Here is a 19,210-nt window from a genome sequence, read left to right on the forward strand (position 1 = left end):
GAGCTGAAAATGGTACTTGTGTTGGCAGAATGGCATCTCAACAGCCACTCCGAGGGATGAGCAGTATTCACGAGTGGCTAACCTCTTGTGAATCTTCTATGATTTATTACAGAATGGCGGCAGTACGTGCACATGGCACGACATGTGTGTAGTTGTCTGCACAGCAGGTGTCCCCTTTTCATTGCGTTACGTTCCAGGACCACAAACAAATGGCGAAAAACTGCGAGGAATTTAGATGCCCATAAAAATATCTATTTTCAATACACGACTCGCTCCCCTCCCTCCAAACCCTCCTGCTAGCTTGACGTTTGCGTTCTCCTCTGATTTCGAAACAACATTTACAATAAAAAGAACGGTTGTAATTATTAGACTCGGCTCCACAACCCTCCCCTTTCTCACGCGACACAATCCAGGTTTAAGCCCTGAAAATAAATATAAAGAAACGACACATAGTTGGTGTGCAGCTTCGATAACAGTGTAAGGCTGAATCATTCCCAACACATCATCAGCCTTCACCAATTGCTGACTGTGACAAAGGCAGATGAGGTGATTAAACTGTTCATAATGAATGTTTCCTAACATAAAGTAAGGTGCATACATTTCTACATCATTTCAGTGTTATATAGCCTACCTCAGAACACCTGTTTTTAATCAAAGGCACACATTTGTACAAACTGTGATATTTACTGAAAAACAACAAACAACTCTAATAAATAACAGCTTACAAGCAGCACTGAAGCAACATTTCTAAAAACGGAACATGTGTAAAATATGCATGTGAAACAGAAATAACAATATAACAAACTTCATGAACATCAACAAATGTATAGAGCTTAAAAATAAAATTAAATCCACATGCAGCCATTAATGTCGAAATCGATGACAACAAAAGTGAATACACCCCTGATGAAAAAGTCCAAATTGTGCCCAAAATGTCAATATTTAGTGTGGGTACTATTATTTTCCAAGACTGCCTTAAAACTCTTGGGCATGGAGTTCACAAAAGAAAATCACAGGTTGCCTCTGGAATCATTTTCCACTCCTCCATGATGACATCGTGGAGCTGATGGATGTTAGACACCTTGGACTCCTCCATCTGCCCCACAGATGCTTCATAGGGTTTAGGTCCATCACACCCTTAGTGTTTTATGCAAAGGCAGTAGTCATCTTGGAGGTGTGTTTGACGTCCTCATCATATTGGAATGCTGCCCTGTGCTGCTCTGCTTCATATGTCACAGTACCTGTCGGCATCCGTGTTTCCCTGCAATGAACTGTGCTCTCCGCACTCATACAACCTCAGACCATGACTGCAGGCAGGTGTACCCCTCACCTGGTTGCAGCCACACACACACGACACTATCCGAACCAAATAAGTTTATCTTGGTCTCATCAGACCACAGGACATGGTTGCACTAATCCATGTTCTTAGTCTGATGATCTTCAGCAAACTGCTGGTGGGCTTTCTTGTGCTTCAACTTTAAAAGAGGCTTCCTTCCTATGACAGTCACGCCGACTAATCTGATGCAGAGTGCAGCGTATGTTGTGAATACTGACCGGCTGACCCTCAGCCACTTCAATCTCTGCAGCAACGCTGGCAGCACTGATATGGAAGCTGTCCTGTTAAAGTGCTCTGTGGTCTTGGTCATCGTGCTGCAGGATTGTTTCAGGGTGTTCTTTCTTCTCAGAGAGTTCTGAGAGCGTGCGAGACCGATAACAACAAATTTAGCACACCTGACCATCTGTCCATTTCTTGCATATCTTTCTCTGTCATGGAAGTCAGAATATAGCCTTCTAACCAACACAGGTGCGGCCTTCCACATTTTTGTTCAATTTTGTTAATCATCTGCCTTGACGAAGGTGTGCACTCTTGTTTTTTTGTGTGTGTGTGTGTGTGTGTGTGTGGTCCCACACCAAACATTCTTCTGTTTAGGTCTACTTGTTATTTTACAGTATCTCATTCAACAAACTAAGTGCGTCATCTGTTGGTTGTTCCCATATAGTGAATAAGATAAGGTGTAAAAAAATGAATACATAAATAAATAAATGAATGATCTCAAGCTGTAGGAGGTGTCAGAAAAGTCACTACAGGGATAACTGGCTTGTGGCGGCCAAGCCTTCATAGCGACGTCACTTTTTGATCGTAATCCTGCTCTGCAGAAGATCAGGGTCGAGTCTCCGTTGGACATCTCGATGTGGAGTTTGCATGTTCTCCCCGTACGTGGGCTTTCTCCTGGTACTCCGGCTTCCTCCCACATTTCAGAAATATGCATGTTAGGTTAATTGGCGACTCTAAATTGTCCATAGGTATGAATGTGGGTGTGAATGGTTGTTTGTCTATACTGTATGTGCCCTGCGATTGGCAGGCCACCAGTCCAGGGTGTACCCCGCCTCTCGCCTGAAGTCAGCTGGGATAGGCTCCAGTGTAGCCCCGAAACCCTAGTGAGGATAGGCGGAAATTCTATTCCAGGATGTTTTTTCAGTGTAAAACAGTTTGTACTGTTGTGTATCCTTAGATAAGGTTTTCTCTGAGGAAGATTTGTGTGAATTGTGTCAAATAAGTAATAACAACAACAACAAAAAAAGAAATCAATCTGTTTCTCTTTCCTCAGCCTGATGTCATCCAGACGATACTACTTTGAGATTCTGCACAAGCAGGATGACAAGGGTTCGGATCACGTGGAGGTTGGGGTGAGTGCACATAAGATTCGTTTATTTTCATTTGGCAGCAGGCGTCTTTTCTTCACAGCATATGACAGCTCGCACTTACCTTGCGATGCGTTTGCTTTGTAAATGTGCATTTAGCTCTCAGTGACACTATTCAGTGAAGAAGTGTGGAATTAAATCATGTTTGCTTTGGAAAGCAGCTCCCACGCCTCCCTCAATCTTTATTTGACTTCTTCTTTTTCCAGAAAGTCATCTAGTAACAGGCTTTTGAAATGACTACAACCTTTTGTTTCTTTCTAAAATGATGAGCATGAACTCCATCGCTGTGTGTGTGCATGTCTCCTGGCTAGCTGTTTTTTCCTCTATCATTATCCACCTATAGTGTTCATTTTTCTATTTGCTCCAGCTCTCCTCTGCACCAATTCTCCAGCAGTAGTGGTGTTCTGCACCTGAGGCAAAAGCTTAGAGATGAGAGGTTCTTCATTTCAAGCTAAAGTTTCAAATACCTGGAGTCTTGTGTGCCCGGACTTTGAGTGGGAGGGTGCATGACGATGATGAAAAGAGATCGCTGGTGTGTGTGTGTGTGTGTGTGTGTGTGTGTATAGAATATATCAGGTTATCGTCATGGTGACTGGTTTTACTGGAGCTGTTTCCTTCTTCCACAGAGCTTCATTGTCATTGTTGTGCTTAATTTCTTTATCATTTTTGTCTTAAATCAATCCTCATCTCTGCTTTCCTGACCTGTCATACTTTTATGCCACAAGCAGTTCTCGCCTTCTCCAGTTCCCTTTATGGCTATTGGTTTTCTGTCCAAAATTTGGACACATTTGGACAAATTTGTTGGTGTTCAGCCAGGACTAGATGCTACTCACACCAGGACTTGTCTACTGTTTACTTGCCTTTGTGGATTATTTTGAGTCATTCCGTCTCGAAAGGTGGCGGCTGCCATTAATTACTTATGAGAGGAATTATCACAGTAATTAAATGACACGTCTTGATTACGCATACTGATGTAGTTGCAGTGAGCAACCGTGCTGTAGGTTTTGACTTTTGGATTATTGTAAGTATTTGTATTTTACTCCTTTTATGACATGTGTCTGTTATCAAGAACTTGCAAGGAGCGATCACATTATAACAATAATTTTTTGCCACTCAAAACCGATAACGATAACTTTTTATATCCATCCATCCATCCAGCCTTTTTCTATGGCGCTTATCTTCATTAGGGTCGTGCAGGTATGCTGGAGCCTATCCCAGCTGACTTTTAGTGAGCGGTGGACTGGTCGCCAGTCAATCACATGACTTTTGATATCTATTATTTTTTTTTATTTAGAATTCACTGTTTGTCCACACCTGGAAGTAAGAAAAAAAGAAAATAAACATAGCAGCGACGCAGATGTACAAACCGTGGCTCAAAGTAGTTTGATGGCCGACGGGGGTGGTTGTCTTCGGCAATGGTGGAGGACTCTGCAGTGATGGGAGCGAGCCCCGTGCCTTTCTTTCTCTCTTGGAGACACTGGTTTGTTCAGGGCGGCATGGCGATGTTGCTAAATGTGGCTTTGAGTCCTTGTTATGCATGTACCGTATTTGAAGGATATGTGAAAGGAGGCTACAATACCAAACCATAATAAACACCTATTAGTGTCTTTCCTTTTACTGGTCCCTTAGCTCCCTTTCCACTGCACAGTTCAACTCTTCTTGACGCAGCCAGGTCGGTTTTCCACAGCCAAAATAATCCTTGGTTGTCGCGACAAAGTGCACTGATGTCACAAGTGCAACGGCACCGTCAGTGCATCAAAGCAAATGCAGCAAAGTACAATATTTTGCAATGAGAGATATGCTGGACCACTGGAGAACTGTTAGTGCTTTCCATCATCCATATGGTAGCAGGTCAACACGGTTGGAAGCCAGGCTGACCAAGCATGCGAAATAGTACCCTGCAGTATCAGGAAGTGCCAGATTTTGCCGCTGGAAGTAAATAGAGCCGTACCAAGCAGTGGAAAGGTGCATTACAGAGACCTCAGGGGAGAAGTGCAATTTTCTTGTTGGTGTGTTTAAAAAATGCACAAAACTCACTTTTCTCACTGCTTCATAACCTGAACCTGACTCAACTTGTGCATTATAGCATCAGACACTGAAAGCACATTACTGGTACATGAACAGCTCAAGAGCGCAATACCTCTTTGAACCTCTTCATCACTCTGATGTCGTTCTCTTGTCTGTGTGAATTGATTTTTGTATACTGGGATGCATGCAACAACAAAGCATAAAAATGTAAAAACAATAATGAATAGAATATATATTGAATGCATATTTTAACATTTTTATGATGTTTCTGTTTATTAATACAAATAAACAGTAAAGCGGTTTTGGTTGCTTCAGTACGGAGAAAAAAAGGGTGAAAATGATGTGTTTTTTTTTCAGTATTACTCTACTGAAATACACATTCTCTTCTAGGTTCTGCAACAGCATTGTTGTGAGCAAGGCAATAAACACCCTTTAGTGCTTGACTAACAAATGGATGAATAATAATAATAAAATTCATACAATGAAAATAAAACCATATTTATGTATTTAAATGAATAATCAATGACAGTGATAATTCAAAGTGTATTTTAATTTGTATATAATGAACAATAATGTATTCAGAATTGTATTAATTTGTAATTAATTGTTTTAATATTAAATTGACTTTATGAAATAAAAGTATATGTACTAAAAAAACTGCGGTTGGAATGCAGTAAAAGTACTGTACTTGTTTCATTAAAAATGTGTCGTTTCTTGGCTATGCACGCAGGATGGACGTCATGCTTTGTTGTCAAAAATCGTGTGTCGTTTGCATGTTCTCCCGGTGCTCCGGCTTCCTCCCACATTCCAAAAACACGCATGCTGGGTTAATTGGTGTCTCTAAATTGTCCATAGGCATGAATGTGAATGGCTCTTTGTCGACATGTGCCCTGCGATTGGCTGGCGACCAACCCAGGGTGTACCCTGCCTCTCGCCCAAAATCGGCTGGATAGGCTCCAACGTACGCCCGCGACCCTAGTGAGGGTAGAAAATGGATGGATGGACTTTTAAAATGTTTAGAATTTTAGATGATGGAATAATGATACATCATTCAGGGCATGCATATGTCCACATAAATAATTATACAACAGCTGGGAGGTGTTATGGAAACAACTTTGACCCTCCACGCAGTATTTTCTTGTTGTTTCTTGCTTGTGTGTGTGTGTGTGTGTGTGTGTGTGTGCGTGTGGGCGCATGTGTGCACACGCTTAAAGGAGCTAAAATATTGTGCCTAAGTGCCTTACATCAGATTGTATTTTGGTATGTTACGACTTGCTTTCGAAGCCACACTGTTGAGTGTCATTCACATCAGCTATTTATTGGAGTAAAGATTGGAATAAGCCTTTTAATATGAATGTCTGCCTGCCATCTATGAGACCATCAAAGTGGTTTATACTCGTAGAAACAATTTAATGACAGTTATAAAGGTCATGCAGCAAATCACTATCATCGTGTGCGAGTGTGTATACGTTCCACTCTGTTATTACGGCCCTCTTGTGAGATTTAACAGGGAATACATTTCACACCTCTACAAAAACAGCAGATTTATTGCGACTGGCCCACAACGGCATAAGCAGAGGCCTCACATAAATCCACATAAATGCAGGCGCTCATTTGTTGTTGAGCAGCGGCTGGATTCACAGCTTTTCCCTCTGTGTTGTATGCCAGGCTGTGATTGTGCGGTCAAAGGTGGGCTGTTCTTGTGGGAATGTGTTTGTGTTGCAGCACTTGTAATAAAGAATAAAGAATACACAGCCTTACCTTTGAAAATAAAATGAAATCGTGTGCTTTCTAGGCTGGCCCATTTATTTTCTTTTGTGTGAAGAAATTGGGAGAACAGATGCGAGAAGGGAGAAGATAAGCAGCATTTCAACAGAGGAGGAAGCAGGTTAGGGATACATTTCATCTTCCCTAAAGGAATGGAAAGAGTGTGTCGTGAGGAGCGGCCGGCCCATGAATGAGGAGCTTGTTGTTCAGTTCGGATGAGTAAGCAAGTTAGCAAAGCTGCACTGTCACGAAACCTCTCCATTACTTGAGTCTGACTGGAAATGTCATGTCAAATCCCAGCAGCGCTCTTCTCTCCATTAGGGCTGTTTTGTACTATTTTTAAAACAGTGTTTTTATGGCAAATCAATGTATAGTCACCCCTCGTTCATACTGTAGTGGTTAATTGGTTCCAGACCCAACCGCGGCAAATTAATTTCCGCACTATAGGATTCAATGTTAATAAACTGAATATTTTTGTAGTTAGAGCACATAAAACCTGTTTATGACTTTCGAAATATGTTTTTTAACATTATTAGTGCCCTGTAGACATTCAATAACACACCAATAGTCACTTTTCCATTCATATTATTCATTGTTTACACCACTTTGTCCAACTCTTATGCTGGAGGGACTCGAGACGGCCGCAACTAGAGAGGTAGCGAGCTAACCAGCTAGCCTCGAACTTATTTTGTCGAAACTTAAGAAGCCAAAAACTTACCACTTCCACACGGAACGGGAGAGCTTTTTACCTTTTTATTCTATCATGTCGGTCATGCCATGGCTGACTTCAGGATTTCATGACTTCATGTAATGTAAGGTAATGTCTCATCAGTGGTTTGTGTCATTACTGCAGCCTAGTGACCAGAATACTACATTTCACTTGTATTTTATGACTAATAATAGACCGTAGTCTACCACGAAACAGAGATCATTTATTAATTATTATATTAATTAATTTCTGAAAAACAGTGATATAGCGAGGGAGCGATAATTGAACTGCGATATTGCGAGGGACTATTGTATATAAAAAGAAGCAACCCTAGCAGTATTTTGGTAATGGTTTCCTTATTTTGCGGGGACAGTGTGCACTGGGGTGTCTTGGAATAGTCGACTATTCGACGGTTTGATTCGAGGAGTGTGATTGCACTGTCAATCTCGCAGTCCAATTACATGGTTCAAGCAAAATTCACTTTTGCAACAAGTGGCAGGTGAAACTCATGACATGACCATGAAAAAATAAAGTCTAAGTTTCTGCCTCTGCTTGATATTCCAGCTTTCATAATGTAGCACAAAAGATTTGTTTTCTGTGTCATTTCTAGCATTGCTGTTGCAAGAAAAATTGTATGGTAATTAAAAAAGAAGATCAGATAGTTCCGCTCTGTAGTTTTCCTGGTATGTAGCCTACCGAAGTGGGTGCTGGCTCACCATTTTTTAATATACAGTACATATACAAGTATAAATACCCCACTGTACACTGAGCAGTATGCAGTTGGGAAGGGCGGCATGGCTCAGGTGATAGAGTGGTCGTCTCCCAACCGGAAGGTTGCGGATTCGATCCTCTGAAGTGTCTGAACCCCCAGTTGCTCCTGATGCTGCGCCATCAGTATGTGCTAGCGCTTTGAGAGGTGGAAAAGCGCTATCCCAGCGAAAGACCATTTACCATTTAGTAACAGCACATTTAAAAAAAAAAAAAAAAAAAAAAGACAATCATACCAACAGTAAAATATGGTCGCGGTAGTGTGATGGTCTGGGGCTGTTTTGCTCGACCTGGAAGGCTTGCTGTGATGAATGGAACCATTAAATCTGCTGTCTACCAAAAAAAATCCTGAAGGACCTCAAGCTGAAACGAACTTGGCTTCTGCAGCAGGACAATGATCCAAAACACAGCAGCAAGTCCACCTCTGAATGGCTGAAGAAAAAAAAAATACAAACTTGGGAGTGGCCTAGTCAAAGTCCTGACCTGAATCTTGTTGCGATGTTGTGGCATGACCTTAACAAGGCGGCTCATACTCGAAAACCCTCCAACGTGGCTGAATCACAACAATTCTGCAAAGATGAGTAGGCCGAAATTGCTCCACATCGCTGTAAGAGAATCATTGCAAGTTATCGCAAACGCTTGATTGCAGTTGTTACTGCTAAGTGTGGCCATCACTTTTTCACACAAGGTTTTGATTTTTTTTTTCTCCTTTAATCATAAAAACTTCATTTAAAAACTGCATTTTGTGCTCAATTGCGTTGTCATTGACTAATATTTAAATTAGTTTGATCTGAAACATGTACGTGTGACAAACATGCGAGAAGATAAGAAAGCAGGAAGGGGGCAAACACTTTTTCACACCACTGTATGTAACTTATTGCAGTGTAGAAGAGCAGTCGACACGTCTTTGTCCTGGATGCAATAAGACTCATGAAACACAGAATTGCACGGAGGAGCCATGAGAACTGCGTGGAATGTTTTCTATAAGTCTCAACACTCCAGTTGGAAGTTATTTGTTGGCACAGCAGTGTTTGGAATTGTTTCAGTTGCTTTCTGGATTTTGTTGTCTAAGAAACTAGCTGACTTAATGGAATACGTGTCTGGGTGTCAGCACAAAGCAGAAGAGAAGGGAGAGAAAGAAAAGCAAAAGAGGAAAGTCATGGCTTAATTAGTGGTAGCAGCAGCAAAGGTGCAACATTTAGATTCAGAATTTTACTGTTCCTCTTTTATCGCTTGTGCCAGACCAAATGTCACGTTGTCGACCAATTAATGAGCAAACCACGGTACGCACACACCCTAAACTCACACACGCCTTTCAGCATCTGCCTCATATATTCCCGCCTCACTATAAATCAGTAAATGGTCCGTGCCACCTGGAGTCAGTGTATTGGGTGTGTTTTCATTGTCAATGTACATTTGAGAGGCTTTGCTTTTTAATCCCTTGAATTCTGTGAAGGTTCAACTTGGGTGCGGCAGCTGTCAAACATATGGATTGGTGATTCTCATGTCCCCTTGCCTCTTTGATTAACTTCACTTTGTATCACTTGTCAAGATGAATCTTACGTTGTGCATGGCACCCAACAGTTGAAAGAAAAGAAAGGAAATAAAAACACACAAATGACTATAAATAAATAACACATAGAAAACCTTTTTTTTTTTTTTTAAACTGACAGCTACTGAAGGGTGATGGAATAGGGGAACATGGTCATGTTTTGTATGTTGTCGTTTAAAGTATGAATGCTTTTTGAAATGTTTGCAAGTCTTATTTTGGCCATAATGTGTATAAAGATTTTACTCACCGATCCAAACACAGCGTTTACGAAGTCTGTCAAACTGGATACAAGGGAGCAGATTGGAGTTACACTTACCATGCTAATATTTACTTTAGTTTCATTACAAATATTTCACTCATATCACGTTTGGGGGAGTACATTGTGGTTTTTTAAATATAATTTTCCAAAAGATTGCATTTATTTATTTATTTTTTTGGAAGACCCCATCCATCTTCTATACCCTTTATCCTCACTGGGGTTGCAGGTATGATGGAGCCTATCCCAGCTGACTTTAGGTGAGAGGCGGGGTACACCAGCCAGCCAATGGCAGGGCACATATAGACAAACAATCATTCACACTCACATTCACACCTATGGACAATTTAGAGTCGCCAATTAACCTAACATGCATGTTTTTTTCCCGGAGAAAACCCACGCACGGGGATAACATGCAAACTCCACACAGAGATGCCCAACAGAGATTCGAACCCAGATCTTCCCGATCTCCTGACTGTGTGGCCAACATGCTAACCACTAGGCCAGTCATGTGGCCCTTTTTTTGGAAGACGATAGACCTAAATCAGTATCAGGCAGACCCTTTAAAACTGTAATAGTTCTGTTTTGCAGAACAAGTACAGCATCAACTCTGTGACATATTAAAAGAAACATGCTCTTTATTCATGCAACCTGCATCAGGACACAAACTGCATGAACCTGCACTGTATTTCCCTCACCTGGTCCCATAATTGTCTTTGTTCATCATCAGTGGCCCCTGAGAACAATTTGAGAGCATTGATTGTTCAGCATGTTCAAGTTATTAAAGTATATCCAGATGTATCAGAGGCATTTGCATTGACAAACATTGAAGTTACAGGTTTTATTTTTTCTTATTAAATGTAAAAGTAAACCACCGAGTGTGACAGTAAAACACAAACATTGTTTAACAGTGCGTCCCACCTTGTAGGATCTTGTAAGTTTGACTTAATTAGTATGTCGTCAAAAGATCGATGTCAAGCGTATACTGCATGACTGGCAAAGACACGCTGGTAATTGTGTTATTTGTTTCCATTAATTGTCAAAGAGCCTTAATATGTTGATGCAGCCCATTTTGCTCGATCCACCTCCACATACCGCTCTCATTTATGTTTCTTTGTCCGCAGGCAAGACTTCATGTCACATCAAATCCTTTGTGGCATTTATCCTGGAAATGTTCAATTCTATTACGTTGTCAACTCTAAAAAGAGCGTAATTAGTGAGGGAGCACATGTCTGGTGGTAGATCAGCTTTTTTTGTAAGCTACTCAATGTCCCTGACAAGTTGCATTATGAAGGCTGTGCACTATTAAATCAGTGACTCGTTGTTTGATGGCTTTTGTCTCATTTCTGCGGAATTTGTACAAGATTTTGGAATGTCTCTCGGGGACTTTGTTCATTTATTTATAAGGTGAGAGGTCACCACCGTTGGACCTGAGAGAGGGCTTATAGTTTCCATGCATACCTTTATGGACCACCAGGGTACAGTCATGGCTGGCGACCAGTCCAGGTTGTACCCCGGCTCTCGCCCGAAATCAGCTGGGATAGGCTCCAGCATGCCCCCGCGACCCTAATTAGAAGAAGCGGCATAGAAAATGATGGATGGATGGGTACAGTCATTCCGGAAGAGAATGTTCCCACGAAGTATAGAATTGTATAGAAGATAGAAGTATAGAAGGTTTCCCGCTGAGGTGAGGAATTTAGTTTTGAGATCAACTATGAGAGGTCAAACCCAATGCAAATTAATTGAATGGCGTATTGAATGGAATATAAGACGTCCTCTCTTTTTTGAGACACGTTTTTGGAAGAATATTAAGAAATGAAAGACAAAATGAATGTGTCTCTTTTTTTAAATCATATTTCCAGTATCAAATCATTTTTCAGTCATCACGTATTTCTAGCTAGACAGTTAGTTTATTTTGTGTCAATGATCACTATTATCTTAAAATTAGCAACATAACTCCTTTTGTTGGCTTGCGCTTCAGTTGTCTGGTTTGGACCAAATATTAAAAACACAAACCAAAGCCTGCGCAATAAAAAAACAAACAAACAGACGCATAAAAGGAGCACAAGATTGGCCAGCTTTCATGACTTATTATGTGACAAAACTAAAATATAGGGGTGTCCTATTAGTGCATTAATTGTGATTAATTACAGTCATACTTAGTGCATATTTTTTCAAATCAATCAACATTTTAATCTATATCTTTACATAGGCCTGACACGAGAACACATTTTGCTGGTTGATAATTGTGCTAGAAATTATCGTCAATCGATTTTATCAATAACATTGTTTAGACCATTTTTATATTAATTGTCATGAGAGGTCTACTGCATATTTGAACCACTAGATGGCACTCAAGTATAGTGTACGGTGTACCTGTGTGAGACATTAGCTTGACGCAGAAGTTGCCTGTATGTTTTAGCAATGTAGCCAGCGACACTGTTTGTGAGTTTTGCACTGTTTTGCTTGTATTTGCCAACCAAACGCTCACCGTGTTCATTCTGCTTAAAACCAAAATGTTCCCACATTGTGGCTGTCGGCTGTGGCATTCGCCTCAAAACCCATCACTTCTGGGCCTTCTTGATGTTAGCGTATGCTGCCTTATGAAGTTCACTGCTATACCCTCTGTATCCACTCACTAGTAGCCCCGCCTCCACAAAGAGGATGAATGAGATGAGGGCCCACTCTCTGTTCATTTCACGATAAAACCAATGCGCGCAGACAGATGCGGAGTGAACCCTCTTGGCATCCAGCCTGTGTGGCACAGAGAGATGAGCAGATAAAACACACACACGTTAATTTATCGAGGGCGTCATAATTATCTGGATGAATAGATTTATCGATTATCGTGACAGGCCTATATAAATATTGTTGCGTTTTAATCTTGCACGATCTTGTGACACGAGATCTTGTGACGCCCCTAGTAATATATACTGTATCTGGCTCTTTCTTCAGTAGTGAAGCTGCACTACACCCAGTTTTACTGCTTGAATTTGCATGCATTAGCTCAATGTTTTTATTTGTCGTTCGGGTGAAAGTGTAACACCTGTCTTACCTGACCTTGCGGACTGTCGGTACAGTCAAATAATGACATCCTGCTAAAACCTTAGTTGGCCTGCTGAGTCCTTTCCTGCAATTGCACAGCTTGATGTCTCACTAACCTTGTTTGTCATTCTTGTATTTGTGCTTTTGGCTTAGTTATGGTCAGCATGGGCTTGAAGTGGCAGCAGGGAAAAGACACCACCGTAAAACAGCCACAGTATTTATTGATTTATTTAAAGCTTTCAATGCAAATTGTGTGTGTGTGTGTGTTAGTGTGTAGGCATTTGCATGAGTCTGAGGAGGGTGCTTTTATTTGCCTTCTCAAACAGGCGCTTCTAAAATGACCTGTCTCCTGTGATTACAGCCTGGCTAACCAGAAGTGACTTGTTAATTTTGAAATCTATTTAAAGAATTGTAGCTTGTCTCTCGCTCGCTCGGCTTCACTTTGCGCCTCTCTACGTTTCTTTCGGTTGTCACATCATTGTTTGTTTGTTTGTTTTTTTAAATGGCTCATCGGCAGTTTATGATCTATTTTCATTACAAATTCATATATTGCTGTTATTTTCTCACCGTTCTCGCAGCTTGGCGCTACTGTTCTTTTCTTTGTCCACCTCACATCGATCTCATGAAGTTGCTGAAATCAATAACACTGTGTGTCAGTATGGACTACGAACTGTGATGGAAGATTTATGGGCCCCATCCTGTTCACACGTTGTCTCTTCTCACCTTTCTCTCTTCTCTCTCTTTTCACACACAGTGGCGTCCATTCCTACCTGGTCTGAAATACGAAGTCATAGACTCTGCCTACATTTCACTGTATGCAGGTAAGATGTTTCTTTGTTTGAATATCGCTCCCTCACTATATTGTGGTTTTTCAAATCTATAATTTCAAAAATGACTGCTGTTTTGTGGTTGACTATTGCCTATTATTACGCCAAAAATAATTGGCTGCTGAGCCGAGCCGACATGCCACGGCTGAGATGGAGTGAAAAAAAGATTCTCCTCCTATTCGGTGTGGAAATGATAGGTTTTGGCTTCTTACTTTGTTCTTCTTCTCCACTGAGTTTCAAACACTTTCTTAAGTTTAAAATGAGTATAGTAATTGGAGAGGCTAACTAGTTAGCTCGAAAGCTTGTATGCTAGCGATGGCCATCTACTATGTCCCTGCAGTGATCCCATAGCCTGCACAATGTGGTGTAAACAAAGAATAATAGGAGCGAAAGGCGGCTATATGGGTGTTATTTCATGTCTACGGCGCTCTTATAATGTAAAAAAAAAAGAAAAACAAAGGTTTTCTGTGCTCTAACTGCGCAAATATTCCGTTTTTTTAAAATTGATTCCTACTTTGCTGAAATTCACTTATCACTGTCTGTTCTTGGACCAATAACCCGTGATAAATGAGGGATTATGGGATTATATTTTTTTCTGTCAATGCTGGAAATAAACCACTTGTCAAATACTGTATGTAAAAATAATAATACCATTCCATTTCATTTTCTTCCACTTGTCCGGGTCCGAGTCGCGGGGGCAGCATTTTCAGTACGAAGCCCAGACTTCCCGGTCTCTGGCCATCTCTTCTAGATCCACCGGAAGGACACCAACTAATCAGTTCCAGAAAGCCAAAAATGTTAACACAAAACACGTTTTTATAGTTCTATAATTGTAGCTTTACATGCATAAAATAATTAAAAATGCATATAGATGATGAATGAAAGGGATAAATGAACGTTTTACGGTTACTTTTACCTTTACTGAAGACGTGTCCGTTCCCAAAGACATGATGTGGCAGCAAAATCAACACGAACACCACCTTTGTGTTTCGTCATGAGTTATTCATTGAACTAGATCGTGTTTTTCACCTTCTCTATCAAAATGTTGGCACTTTCCACTTTCTCTGGCTCCGTTTTGGTTATTGAGGCGAGAAACACTATTGAATTCAAGAAATAGCTCAAGGTAAAACAGGAAGGTGGTGTCGGTGTTCATCTCACTGCCACATTGTGTCTTAGGGAAGTGTCACATCAACAATCACGTCTTCAATGAAGGTAAAAGTAACCTTAAACATTCATTTATCCCTTTCATTCATAATTTATATGCCTTTGTAATCGTTAATGGACAATGTATGTAACTATAAAAACATATTTTGTATTAACATTTTTGGCTTTCTGGAATGAGCTATTTGGATTTAGATTATTTCTTATGGGAAAAATGTATTTGGTTAGCGTCCGTTTTGGTTAGAGTCAGCCCTTCTCGAATGGATTAATGACACTAATCAAGGTTCCAGTGTATTTGGTTATACAGAGCTTACATGGGAATGGCTCTGACCAAACCTGTCAACATTTGCATTTGAAAATAAGGGAATTTTTTCTGAAATAAAGGGGGAAAAAAAGTAAATTTGTCATCTTTCCACCAGAATTTTGATTTTTCATTAAAAATACAGGTAACTATTAAAACAGGAGGACACGAGAGTTTCCCCGAGGGAAAACAGGAGGGTTGACAGATATGGTCCTCACATATGCCAAAAGGCATGGGTGCGATTGTGGTCATCTACACTCTGGACCCAACCGGAAACCACAGAAAAAACCCTCATTAGGGTCGCGGGGGTATGCTGGAGCCTATCCCAGCTGACTTCGGGCGACAGGCGGGGCACACCTTGGACTGGTCGCCAGCCAATCGCAAGGCACATATAGACAAACAACCATTCACACTCACATTCATACTTATGGACAATTTAGAGTCACCAATTAACCTAACATGCATGTTTTTGGGGGAGAAAACGGGGTTCGCGCACGGGGAGAACATGCAAACGGAGCCCAAAAAAATGCCCAACGGAGATTCAAACCCAGGTCTTCCCAATCTCCGGACTGTGATTGTGTGGCCAACATGCTAACCACTAGACTACCGTGCAGCCCCCAACCGGAAACCGTTTCTTAAAATTAAACTCAGTAGGTCTGTGTGAATAAATAACTTATGTTCTGACCTTTAACATCTTGTGTTAGATCTGTGAAATATTGAAGCGCTAGAGTGAGACAGGTAAAAACGTGGACCAAAGCCATATCTTTGGGAGCTAGCAGATAATTACGTTGGTGGTGAAAACTAAGTATGTGATCAGCAGATGTCTTATAGCACTGGGAAAAAGTTTAAAAATAGATGCCCTTTGTTTGGCGTATAGGCGCACACTGTGAATGTGCATGACCAACCCAGTGATGAAAATGTTGCTGACCACCCTGTTCATTACATGGCATTTCTCCCATCAGGCCTTGCTCCTGACGTGCCATTAATCACACATGCCTTCTCCTCCTCCTCCTCTGCTATCGATTGGTGTAATTATCATTCTCCTCTGTGCTATTTTGTTTTTCTTCTTCAAACTTTTTCTTCCTGCTACTTTTACTTGACACTTCACATCTTCCGCTACACTGACAAGTATACCAGCGCTGTCTAATTGGATCCAGTATACTGTATGAGCAATATCAAAAATCATCTGGCTTTATAAAGATTACACTGCTGTATTATTTTAAGATTGTGTGGTTGTGGTTGTGATTTGAAGTGGTATACAACGTTGCTGTATTTCTACAAATTTACTCAAATAATACTTGGTTTTAATTGAAATAGTCACAAATATATTAAGAATATATGAATAATACATACAGTGGTGTGAAAAAGTATTTGCCCCCTTACTGAGTTCTTATTTTTTTTTGCATGTTTGTCACACTGAAATGTTTCAGATCATCAAACACATTTAAATATTAGTCAATGACAACACAACTGAGAACAAAATGCAGTTTTTGAATTAAACTTTTTTTATTTTCAAAGAAGAAAAACAATCCAAACCTACATGGCCCTGTGTGAAAAAGTAATGGCCACCCTTAGCAGCAACAACTGCAATCAAGCGTTTGCAATGAGTCTCTTACAGCGCTGTGGAGGGATTTTGGCCCACTCATCTTGGCAGAATTGTTGTAATTCAGCCACATTGGACGGTTTTCCAGCATGAACCGCCTTTTTAAGGTCATGCCACAGCATCTCAACGGGATTCGGGTCAGGACTTTGACTAGGCCACTCCAAAGTCTTCATTTTGTTTTTCTTCAGCTATTCAGAGGTGGACTTGCAGGTGTGTGGATCATTGTCCTGCTGCAGAACCCAAGTTTGTTTCATCTTGAAGTCACAAACAGATGGCCTGACATTCTCCTTCAAGATTTTTTGGTAGACAGCAGAATGCATGGTCCCATTTATTTATGTCTTCCAGGTCCTGAAGCACCAAAACAGCCCCAGACCATCACACTACCACCACCATATTGTACTATTGATATTGATATGACGTTCTTTTTTTGAAATCCGGCGTTACTTTTACGCCAGATGTAATGGGACATACACCTCCCAAAAAGTTTTGTCTCCTCATACCACAGAGTATTTTCCCAAAGGTCTTGGGGATCATCAAAATGTTTTCTGGCAAAATTGAGATGAGCCTTAATGTTATTTTTGTTCAGCAGTGGTTTTCGTCTTGGAATTCTACCATGCAGATCGTTTTTGCCCAGTGTCTTTCTTTCAGTAGAGTCATGAACACTGACCTTAACTGAGGCAAGTGAGGCCTGCAGCTCTTTGGATGTTGTTGTGGGGACTTTTGTGACCTTTTGGATGAGTCGTCGCTGCGCTCTTGGGGTCATTTTGGTTGGCCGGCCACTCCAGGGAGATTTCACCACTGTTCCATGTTTTCGCCATTTGCGGATAATGGCTCCCACTGTGGTTTGCTGGAGTCCCAAAGCTTTAGAAATGGCTTTATAACCTTTTCCACACTGATAGATCTAAATTAATCTCAGTTATGTTTTAATGGGGGGTGCAATCACTTTTTCACACAGGGCCATGTAGGTTTGGATTTTTTTCTCCCTTTAATAATAAAAAGTTTCATTTAAAACCTGCATTTTGTGTTCAGTTGTGTTGTCATTGACTAATATTTACATTTGTTTGATGATCTGAAACATTTAAGTGTGACACCACTGTACATCTGTTGTTATGATGCAGTCCACTAATTATTGAAGGAATACATCTCTGACAGTATCAATGTTTAATCAAAGTGAGCATGAGCATCTACTGTATGAAAAGGTGGCTCTTGCATGTGTCTCTCATGAGATTGTGCAGGCGTACTTAATGAAGTATTCAGTGACCGTCTGTCTCCCCTTCCCTTTTCACCCTGTAATGCCCAGCAGTGATCTATGATGGTCACACCACAATCGATGTGCATTTGTTTGTCCTTCAAACACCATTGAATGGATCTGTCTCCACACCCCTTCTAAGCTATCTGTCTTTTTCTTTTTCTTTTGCTTTCTGGTTTATTTTTTATTTTTCTGTTTTTTCAGACGAGTCCAGTCTCAAGATGAACAGTATAGGTCACATCCCTCAAACCTTCGCCAGTCACGTCCGTCTCCCAGAAGAGTCTCTACCCTGGAAGGTGGAAGGAGGTGGCATCCCACAGCACGGAGCGGACATGCTAAAGCCAGACCCAAGGGACACCTTCTATAACAGTAAGTCTGTTGATCATCATTTCTGACTATCTGACGTTTGTACACTCTAAAAAAAAAATACACTGCATCAACGTAGAAAATTAACGCAACAATTTGCGTTCAGTGTTTTTAAGTCATTACAGCATCTTCAAAAATTGTTCAATGGACAACCTAAATTGAGCTCTGTTCCGTCAAGAGACATTTTAACTTGCATGGACTTAATATTTGGACATTTCAATCATTGTTTTAAAGTGTATCGCTCTTAAAAATTTGGTTGATCCAATTATTTTTCTATATTATTGAAAATGAATTTTAAAATCAAATGTACTTAATTGGCATAGCCATTACCATTTACTTTGAAATGGATATGAGTTTAAAAATTAAGTTAATCAACTTTTAATCGAAATTCACCCACAACAAAGCAGACAGCAAATCAAGTTTTGTAAAGATTTTCTCCTTTTGAATAAACAATATTCAGCATCAACGTGCAATTACAGCACAGCTGGCACAATTATCCTTTTGTACAGTTAAGCAAGTGTCAAATGTAGTAAACATCTGTGTCGCTGTATAATTTACACAAATACAATTTAAGCTTCAAAAACACACAAAAGCAGCTGTCACACTTAACATTACACTTAACAGTTTTAAATTTAGTAACATTTTAAGCAATGCTAGTCTTGAAACTCATTATTTTTTGCAGTCATTTTCAGTCCAAGTACAAGCAACAACTTTTGAAAAACGGTAAAAGGAATAAGGTGTATTTAAGGTAGGAATAAGGTATGTTTTTTCACTCTTAAATTCTTCCTAGAATATAATGGGATGCATTAACAAAATGAAAATACATTTTTAGCTATTATTTGCAGGGTGTGTCTTTATAAAGTCACTTTTCAATC

The 19,210-nt window shown here is 40.3% G+C and overlaps 1 protein-coding gene across 1 annotated transcript in view; it reads left to right on the forward strand.

Moving 5' to 3' along the window:
* The window catches only part of b4galnt4a (beta-1,4-N-acetyl-galactosaminyl transferase 4a), a 165,184-nt gene that overhangs the window by 131,186 nt on the left and 14,788 nt on the right, over positions 1–19,210 (forward strand). Inside the window, exons 8-10 of the mRNA XM_054775668.1 lie at positions 2,610–2,688; positions 13,583–13,649; positions 18,174–18,338. Of these exons, the coding sequence (XP_054631643.1) occupies positions 2,610–2,688; positions 13,583–13,649; positions 18,174–18,338 (311 nt within the window). The remainder of the gene's footprint in view (positions 1–2,609; positions 2,689–13,582; positions 13,650–18,173; positions 18,339–19,210) is intronic.

This window comes from Dunckerocampus dactyliophorus, chromosome 5, assembly GCF_027744805.1.
Source record: "Dunckerocampus dactyliophorus isolate RoL2022-P2 chromosome 5, RoL_Ddac_1.1, whole genome shotgun sequence".
Lineage (NCBI taxonomy): Eukaryota > Metazoa > Chordata > Actinopteri > Syngnathiformes > Syngnathidae > Dunckerocampus > Dunckerocampus dactyliophorus.